General features: G+C 44.4%; 1 protein-coding gene across 1 annotated transcript; it reads left to right on the top strand.

Moving 5' to 3' along the window:
* Positions 1-254: 254 nt before the first annotated feature.
* Positions 255-5,304, top strand: LOC4340753 (disease resistance protein RGA5-like). The gene has a single exon (XM_015786153.3). It carries the CDS (start codon positions 419-421, stop codon positions 4,838-4,840), a length of 4,422 nt encoding a protein of 1,473 aa, XP_015641639.1. The 5' UTR covers positions 255-418; the 3' UTR covers positions 4,841-5,304.
* The last annotated feature ends 4,775 nt before the right edge of the window (positions 5,305-10,079 follow it).

Raw genomic sequence — 10,079 nt, 5'->3', positions numbered from 1 at the left:
CTCTTATGCGTACATATCCGATCAATCTTGACCATTAAAATCTGAAGCTATCATGACGGTGTAGATTTTACGTGGGGCTTTCTTTTAAAGCTGATTTAATAATATAATAGATAGATAGATAGATAGAAGATTTGAAATAAAAATAAATTGAAGTGCTAGATTCTCATGGCACACGGTTCGTCACGGAACCACTCCAAGTAGCTAGGATGAAAAAGCTATAGCCCATGTGTTGAAGAAACCGGCCGGACCATCATATCATATGCATTGGGATGCATTATTGAAACAAAAGTACTCCCTCCAATGCATGGCAATGCATTGGCTAGAGATATAGGTGATGATCGAGCTAAAGTAAAGTACCTCTTGGCCGGGCTGTTCTCCTGGCGCCTCTCGGAGGCGGAGGCTGTTGCAGTTGCTGGCGATGGCAGAGCTCGCGTCTGGCGCCGTGAGCTCGCTGCTGGGCGTCCTCCGAAACGAGGCGCTGCTGCTGGGGCGCGTCGGGAACGACGTGGAATTCATCAAGGAGGAGATGGAGAGCATGCACAGCTTCCTGGAGCACCTGGCCAGGACGGCTCCGCCCGTCGGCGGCGGCGGGCACGACGAGCAGGTGCGCACCTGGATGAAGCAGGTCCGGGAGCTCGCCCACGACTGCAGCAACTGCATCGACATCTACCTCCAGCATGGCGACCCCGCGGTCTACCGTGCCAGGCGCGGCCGCTGCCGCTGCCTCTGGTGGGCTTCCTGGCTTGTGCACAGGGTGGTCGCCCAGCACCACGCCGCCACCCGCCTCCGCGAGCTCAAGGAGAGGGCGCGCGACGTCGGCGAGCGCCGGATAAGGTACGGCGTGGTGGTCCACGATAAGGCGCCCTTAGCGGCGCCATCGTCGTCGCCGCCTGATCAAGCAGCTGACACAGAAGAAGAGGACGACGACGACGACGATCGTAACCAGATGGCAGCTGCGGCTGCCGATAGTTGTGATGACCACCGTCGCAGATTGCTAGAGCCTCGCGCTCTAGACGACTACTGCGCCGAGAAGCTCCTTGGTTGGCTCAAGCTGCAAGCTGAAACCGGCCGCGCAGCCGCAGCGGGGCTGATGCCGTCCATCGCCATTGTTGCACAGGGAGGTGCAGACAACGCTGGCGCCATTGCACGTCAGTCTTTGGATTTGGCGGCCGTCCATTTCGACCGGCGGGTCTGGATCAACCTCAGGGATGTTCACCACCCATGGGATCTTCCTCTCCTACCTGAGGAGATCCTCTGCTACATCCTGCATCGTTGCCAGCACCAAGGCACATCTGATCATGTAGGCGGCGAGTATGGCCGATGGCAAGCTTACTCCTACAGAAGCGATGTATACAACGAAATCCATACGACGATTGCACAAATGAAGGTCGACGACAAGATTGAAGAAATCAAGGGCAAGATTGAACAACTCGAGAGCGGGAAGAGCAACAATTTAGAAAAAAATAAGAGCTCCAAGACCCTGAATCCTATCACCCTTTCTGATAAACCCTTGGGCATACTCGTCGAAGCGCTACGGTTCGCGCCAATGGCGCCAGAGTGTAAGCCATTATCATCTGATGAGGAGATTATGCAGGAGGCGGTCGAGATGCTCAAAGAACATATGGAAGCTCCTGCAGGCAAGGCTGCTGAGCCCCTGATTCGTCTGGATAATACCCAATATGAGCTCATCCTGCAGAAGATGTTCCCCCCCGCATCCACCAAACCTCCTCCACAGTCTGAACAAGCCGCCGCTTCTACATTGGGTGAGGATCACATCAGGGAGATAGTCCACAACCACAAGATTACACTAGAAATCATACGGGAGCTTCTTCTTCCCATGCGCCACCTGTTGGATGGCAACTCTGTCAAGGAACAAACCACATGTGTCACCAAAGGTGAAGGCGCTAACTCTGTTGCGGCTGCAAACGAAGAAGCCAAGGAGAAGATGGTGGATGAGGATGAGAATAAGACGCGTCTATTGATGGAAGGCATCACACAGGATCTGCTCTCCAAGTCGTCCAAGCTCCAGCTGTTACAAGGCAACTATGTCGAAGAACAAACCAAGCAGCTGGGCATGGGCGGTCATGATAAAATATCTAATAACGCTGTTGTTGATGCTATCAAGGGAACCAAGGATAAGATGTATGAGATGTCATTGGAGATTAAGGACCAGCTGTTTATCAAAGGGATAGTTGACAAGATTAAGGATCATTTGGATAATAAGAAGGCTGTGATTGTTCTCCAAGATGAAGAAGAGTATGTATCCCAGTGGGAGAAGACTAGAAATGCTTTGAGTTTGTTGGGTTGTGCCACAGGTAGTGCAGTGATCGTGGCAACAAAGAATAATCAGAGGGCCAAGGAATTTTGTTTTCCGCCTGGGGAGCCTGTAACCTATTCACTTGTTGGCCTCTACCATGATAGAGTGCTCAAGCTTACAAACCAGCGGGAGAATCAAGATGACTACAATCGTCAGATTCTCCGGGACATCTTGGACAAGTGTGATCCACAAGAATTCTCCATGAAGATGTTCATGCATGCTCTATATGCTAATCCAAACAGGAGCAATGAAGAACTGTGTAAGTTGCATGAAGCCTTGCAGGTTCCCCAAAACTCATTGGCCACTAGTAACGCTAAGAAGATATTCAAATTCTCCTACAGAGATCTACCAAGAGAGCATAGGACCTGCTTGCTATACCTAGCTATCTTTCCCCCAGGTCACAAAATCAGACGATCAACTATAATAGCACGATGGCTTACAGAAGGGCTGATAACCAAGGAAGATTGGCCGACAGCAGTTCGTCATGCCGAGAGATGTTTTGATGCTCTCATCAACCGGTGGCTTGTTTGGCCTAGCGATATTGGTGCTGCAGGAAAAGTCAAGAGTTGTATGGTATGTGATCCAATTCATGGGTTTATAACCAAGATGGCCAAGAAACAACACATTTTGGATGCACGCCTTTCAGATCTTTGGGCTCGCCACTTCTCCATCTTCAGTGGTCTTCGACTCCGCGCATCTGATGGCATCGACAAGTTCGTGCACAAGCTTCCTAAGTATTCACCTCAACTGGCACTGCTCAAGGTACTAGATTTGGAGAACTGTCAATGCTTTAATAAGAATCACTACCTCAAGGACATATGCAACAAAATATTACTTCTCAAGTATCTGAGCGTAAGGGGAACAAATGTTACCCATCTGCCTAGTGAAATCAACAACCTCCACGAGCTTGAGGTATTGGATATCCAGCAAACCAAGATGCCTGAGCATACAACAAGAGATGTCATGCTCCTAAAGCTGAGGCGTCTTCTTGCTGGTCATGTTAACCAGAGGCATAGTCATGACATGGGCATGCCCATTGGGGATGAGATGTCATTATATTCCAGTGTCCGGATCCCTCGCAAGATTGAAAAGATGGAAAACATAGAGGTACTATCCAATGTCAAGGCTTCATGGGATGGAAATGAGCTAAAAAACATTAGAAAGCTATGGCGGCTAAGGAAGTTCGGTGTGGTCATCCACGACAAGGATTCTCACCTTGATAAATTGCTTCGAGCAATTAGTGACTTGAAAGAGTGCCTCCAGTCTCTTTCCATCACTGTATATGAAACCAAAAGTGAAGGCATTTCCCCTAACAAACAGTTACTACTACCTGAAATGTTCGGTCGCTTGGTACAACCACCTAAGCTTCTTGAGAGTCTAAGCATCAATGGACTTACACATAGGGTGCGACTTCTTCCATTGTTGGCCAGAGGTAGTAATGAACTTGCCAAGGTAACTTTGAGCGGCACTGAACTGAAACAGAACGATCTGATGGTCATGGCTGTACTGCCCAACTTGTGCTGTGTTAGGTTCCAACACAAGGCATACACTGAGAGAACGCTCACATTCAAGGTGGATGAATTCCAACATCTGAAGTATTTTCTTGTTGAGGGAGTCAACATGACAGACATTATCTTTGAAAATGGAGCAGCTCCTGAGCTTGAGCATATCATCTTGTCCTTCACCAACATATGCTCTCTTTGTGGCATTGGCTGCCTTCCAAAATTGATGGAGCTCCAGCTCAAGGGAAACAACTCCATCCTTTCATTACCTCAAGACAGAATAGCTCCTGATATGAACTCTGAGAGTAGGTTATTAACCTTCAAGAAGGGTGAATTTGAACAACTCAAGAACTTCGTTGTTGAAGGCCCCAACATGACCGACATCATCTTTGAAAAAGAAGCAGCTCCTAAGCTTCAGAAGATTGTTTTGTCCTTGACCAATGTAAACTCTCTTAGTGGGGTTGAAGGCCTTCCAAAATTGAAGGAGATTGAGTTGAAGGGCCACAAGTTCCTTCTTTCATTCTTTGCCAATGCCAATCAGATTACCAAAGTGACTCTTTGTGATACCTTACTGAAGCAAGAGGACATGCATATCCTCGCAAATAAACCAAACATGGGCAGCATAGTGCTGTTGGACAAGTCTTACGATGAAAGCCAGCTTGCCTTTAACAAGGATGAGTTCCCAAAGCTCAACCTTCTTATCGTTGAGTGCTCTACAATAATCAACATCAGCTTCGCCGATGGATCTGCTCCTAAGCTCGAGAAGATCGTGTGGCACTTCAGTAGGAAGGATTTTTGTTTACTCTCCGGCATCGCCAACCTCCCAGAATTCAAGGAGCTCGAGTTCAACGGTGATTTTGTCCCTGACAAGGTGAGAAAAGCCATTAATGCGCATAAAAGGAAGCCTATTCTTACACACAAGAAGCCACAGCATCACGGGCCAGCACCAAAAGAGGAAGACGAGACAAGGTTTCCATGGATCTCCAACTTGTTCTCGAAAAAGCAAGAGGATCGGCGCTAGCTGATCTGATCGAGGAAAAGGTATCCGTTCTCATCATTCCTTCCATTTATCACTCACTCCCAGTCCAGCTAGCTTGTGTGCCAACTCAGTCGCACGTTCAGATACACGTGCGCAATCGTTTTGTGTGCCCTTTAGTCCATGTGCTTGTTTCCCTTGAATTTGCATTACTCGGTGTCTTAGAGTGGTGTGCCGACAAATTATGTGCCAAATCTGAATGTGCACGCATAATATTAAGAGCATAGCAGTAGCAGCTCATGTCCGTCTTATGCTACCATGTGTCGAATCGATTTACCGTTGATTTTTCTTGTGTTTTTGGAGGCTTCCGTGGGTTTATTTTTCCTTTTTTTTTAAGAAAAGCACTACTGTAGCTTTTCTTCTGGATGCACATGTGTATTGATGATCTGCACCTGTAATGTGGGTCTATGAAGCGTGACTGTACATGACGAAGTTTATTCAGATTTCTACGTACACTCGAGTAATTAAAACAGTTTCCCGATTTCCAGGACTGCGACGCTCAGCATCAAAAAGTCCAAGAGGTTCATCGGGTAGCCAGGTTGCTAGCTCGCTGACCTTTTGAGCTTTTCCAATGGCCCATTCAATTGGGAGCTAAGCAAGCTAGCTAGCTGCAGCAATTTTCTTTAACTAATTGATTAAAATCCGAGAACTTTTACGGTAATTATAAATGATCTAATGGTATGAATTGATTTAATCTATCACTTAATTAACTTGCAGTATAAAATGTAAGTGGCCCGCGCAAATGCGCGGCTAGCAGCGATACAAATTATCTATTTTTTTTACACATAATGTTCTTTAAAATTTATTAAAAAGTCATCTTATTGTTTTGGATTTTAAAAGATTGAACCTTATTATCATCGGATTTTCAATTTTATAGTTTTAAAAGTCACATCAACCATCATGTCTTGCTCCTTTTATGATCTTTTACTTTGTTCGGCCCACCATAGTTTCTATTAATTTTCTTTGGTACCTTTAAAATGTAGATCTTACAGTTTTTAGAGCTTATTGTCTAGTATGGTTCCGTCTTTATAAATTTTAGAAGTGTCGTCAAATGCCACCACCTGCCTGCTGTCTCCCTCCCACTCTTTATTGTCATTAGGATTTTAGAATTCGAAACTAATCATCGTTGAGGTTTCTTTTTATACTACCTAAAAGTCCTATCAACTGTCACGACCGTACTCCTTATAGCCTGCCTTTTGCCCCTCCTCTTTATCGATATTAGGATTCTAATGGTCATTGGGGTTATGTTTTATAATTTTTAGATGTTCTATCAACCACCGCCACCCTGCTCCTTTATAGCCCGCCTGATGTCCCCCTCTTTATTGGCATTTGCCATTCCTCGGCTCGCTCTCATATAGCAACCATCGCCACCCTTGTCTTTTGTTGCCTGTCCACTTATCCGTCTGTCCCGTTGTTTCCCATCTCTGTTGTCGTCATCACCTTATAAAATATATATAACCATCGTTGGGGTATTTTTATAGTTTTTAGAAGCCACTACCACCACTTTACTCCTTAGTTGCCCCTTGGCTTGCCCTTCCATGGCAACTACCACCTCCCTACTCTTTTGTCACTATCCACTCGTCAGCCCACGCCTTCTCTCTTATTCATTATCATTGGCACCTAATGAAATCAAAACCTATCATTCTCGTGATTACATCATAACTCCCGCCAACTGTTGCTGCCATCGTATTCTCTGCTTTACTTGTTTTCCTCTTATCGGGTAGCACTATTGCAGCTCCTACTATTCGTCACTTGAACAACTCACCTCGCATGTTCCTAGTATGAATAATTTATGAAAACCTTTCTAAAGCTTGATATGCCTTTTTTAAATTGTCAATCCTAGTTTTTTAAATTTTGTTAATCAAAATAGAAGACATATGTACATGTTGTCTAGATATAAAAATAGAGCTACAATTCTTCTAGACTTTTTGTTTGTTTTTTTCTTAATCTACAATGCTATAACATAGTTTCACCATATGACGTAGCCTTTTTTTTTTCTTCAATTCAGGTGGTAATTTCTAGATATCCAAAGTGACATTGGCGCTTTCTTTTAGGCCGTATATATCAATCGCAACAACACGTTTTGTTTTCTTAATATTTGAGCAGCTTGCCCTCCCGTGGCCTTAGGACTAATTTATAGAAACCGTTCTTAATGTCTGATGTGCCTTTTTTAATTGTTCAAATCAATTTTTTTATTATATTTATATTTTTAATTTTAATAACTTTTTAAGTTTATTTGGAATTCATGTAGGAATCCAATTTTGATATATATTTTTTATTTCCAATTTCATTAATGTCGTGTCATATTCTAGTTTCACTGTTCTTTTAATACTCTTTTTTATTTCGTATTTTAATTATTTCTATATTATATTCTTAGTTGAACTCTCGTTTTTCATTTTCTTTTATTAATGTGGGAAATTTTTATCATTTTTCCACATTAATTTACTACATCAAGGCTCTGTTTGGTTTCATAGACTAATTATTAGCCCTCACCTTTTAGCCCTGAATTAGCCCCAAGGATCCAAACAGGTGGGCTAATTTAGGGCTGAAGTGAATTATCCCCCTCAAAACATTAGCCCCTCCAAGGGGTGCTAAAGGGACTAATTTTCTGTGGGGACCATAAAAAGCAGCCATATCTCTCCTCTCTCTCTCCTCTCTCCACTTTCTCCCCATCTTTTCGCCCTGAATTAGCCCATAGATCCAAACATATTATCCTAAGCTAATGTTTAGCCTACCAATTCAAGACTAACATTAGCTCTCAAAATTAGTCCTATGCTAATCTTCAAAACAGGGCCCAAATTATGTTCCTTGAAATATGGTGTCCTGTAACTTGCCATAAGTGAAACCATCTGACATAATATGTCCATTTCCAATACCAACCCATGAAGCCGAGTTTGACATCACAACGTATCATCGATGTGTTCTTTTTAGTGCTGTAGTATGCCCGACATACGTGAAACCGAGTAATTCTATGCAAATTTTGATTAAATCTCAACCATTTAAATCTACAACTGCTATGATCTAAATGCTAATATTTTTCTCCATTTTTATTAATGTCGTAATTTCTAGCCCCCACAAATGTAATGCATCCTTTCAAAGTTATCTTAATAATATAATAGATATGATGGATTTGTTTTTCTATGTCATGATCCGGGTCGACCAGCGCCACCGTGGGCTCTCGGCGTGCGTGTCACACCCCCCCTGAAATTTTTATATTTTGGTCCCTTTTAAAAACTTATTTTACAAATGGACCCCTAGAAAAACTTATTCCAGGAATGGTCCTTTTTGGTGCGCCAGAGTGGCTGGCGCCGTCCCCCAACATGGCGGCACCAGCCACCGTGGCGCCGCCGAAGTGACACCGTGGTAGTAGGGCATATGTGGAAGGGGTGACGTGGCAAAGGGGGGCGCCAGCCACACTGGCGCCGCCCCTCATACCACGGCGCCAGCGATGCTGGCGCACCCCTCCTGTGTAGGCCGCGCCCTTAACCCCACGGGCCCCACCCCCTTTCTCCTCCCCACAGCTAAATCGCACCTCTCTCCCAGCCCAAGCCAAGCAGGAGCTCTTCTCCCTCTCTCTCTCCCCCTCACCTCTCCACCTCAAATCCACTCAATTTGAAGTCGTTTTTCGCTAGATTTTTTGTGGAAATTGAATAGAAAAGTAGACTCCTCCATTCCCCCCTCTTTTTTTTCGTTTTAATCGGTTGAATTTGTAGATCGGAGGGTAACCCTAGAACCAATTTTTTTGCCCAAATTTGTGATTTTTTTACATTTGTTGTTGGGATTTGCTTGTTGTAGTGCTACATCTGTGCAATGTACTCATTGGTGTCACGATTTTTTGAACTATATATGTGGTAATGTGAATTTTTGGATGGTTTGGTTAGATGGATGGATGAAAAAATGGAGTTGAGGAATGAAAGTAATCTTAATTTGATGGACTTGATGCTCTAGGTTAAACTTTTAGCCATTAATTATATGAAGGGGAGACGAATTTGGTTGCATTATAAAAATTTATTATAGTTAATTAGAACTAGGTTGGGTTGTATGACGGAGTATTTGCAATATTTTGATGTTTAATGCACTAGTAAACTTGTTGATACTTTTGGATGTGGATTAAATATTTTTTGTAGAGTAGTAGCTTTGGGACAATTTAAGTTATGTATTGGTTATAATATGTCGGTTTGGACTACGTTTAGGAAGGAATATGTAATTTTAGTTGCAAAGTCACAATTGATTACTACGATGGTAGAGTGGTGGAACCTTACGTTGGTGCATATGTTGAGTTTGAAGATATGTCATTGAAGTCCATTTTGTTTCCCACCCGCCCAACTCTAGATGAACTAAGGTCACGAGTGAAAGAAGTTCTTGGATGGACCGAGAATAATGTGGAGATTCGTTTTTATGGGAGATACGATGTTGGTCAAGAGCATAAGTATATATTGAATGTGCTAGGTCAGTTGGAATGGGAAATTTACTTTGATTTGATAAAAGAGTCTCAGTTTAGATCTCTAGAGGTATTTGCATCAAAGTTGGTACGTACCGTAGATAATTTGGATCTAAACAAATCTCCTTCTTATCATTACGTTGAGAAGAATTCTGTGATATATTCTTCTCGTCATGGAGGGGGTGCAAATAAGACTGAGTTGGTACGAGAAGACTTGGATGGGCAAGAAGAGAAGAAGAGACCTTTGTTTGGAAATGATTTAGGGGAGGCATGACCATCAAAGAGACATTGCGGTGATGATGATGTGGATGCAGCCAGGGAGATGAAAAGGGAATTAGTACAAGAGGGGCTTGATCTAAGTGAACATTTGTCGGAAGATGTAGGTAACAACCTAAATTGGTTGTCGTATGGAGGCAACCCTGAATACCCGATACAAGTAGCAGGCCAATATGTGGATCCAGCCCGAGGTAGAACGTGCTTGGGGCTGGTGGGCGGCGCTAGCCACCCTGGCGCCGTGGTGGGAGGGGTTGCGCCAGCCTCCAGCCCGAGGTAGAACGGGCTGCGCGCGGCCCACCCAGGAGGGGTGCGCCAGCCTGGCTGGCGTCGTGGTATGAGGTACGGCGCCAGTATGGCTGGCGCCCCCCGTTGCCACATCATACATTGCACGTATGCCCTAGTGCCACGGTGGCATGGAGACGGCGCCAGTGTGGCCGGCACCACCATATTGGAGGACGGCGCCAGCCACTCTGGCGCACCAAAAAGGACCATTCCTAGAATAAGTTT

Source organism: Oryza sativa, chromosome 6 (assembly GCF_034140825.1).
Source record: "Oryza sativa Japonica Group chromosome 6, ASM3414082v1".
NCBI classification, from domain to species: Eukaryota; Viridiplantae; Streptophyta; class Magnoliopsida; order Poales; family Poaceae; genus Oryza; species Oryza sativa.
Note: the sequence above shows the minus strand (reverse complement) of the source record. Positions and strands in the feature narration are given on the sequence as shown.

Coding starts and splice junctions, on each gene's coding strand:
- LOC4340753 (XM_015786153.3), top strand. CDS start 419: ATGGCAGAGCTCGCGTCTGGCGCCGTGAGCTCGCTGCTGGGCGTCCTC.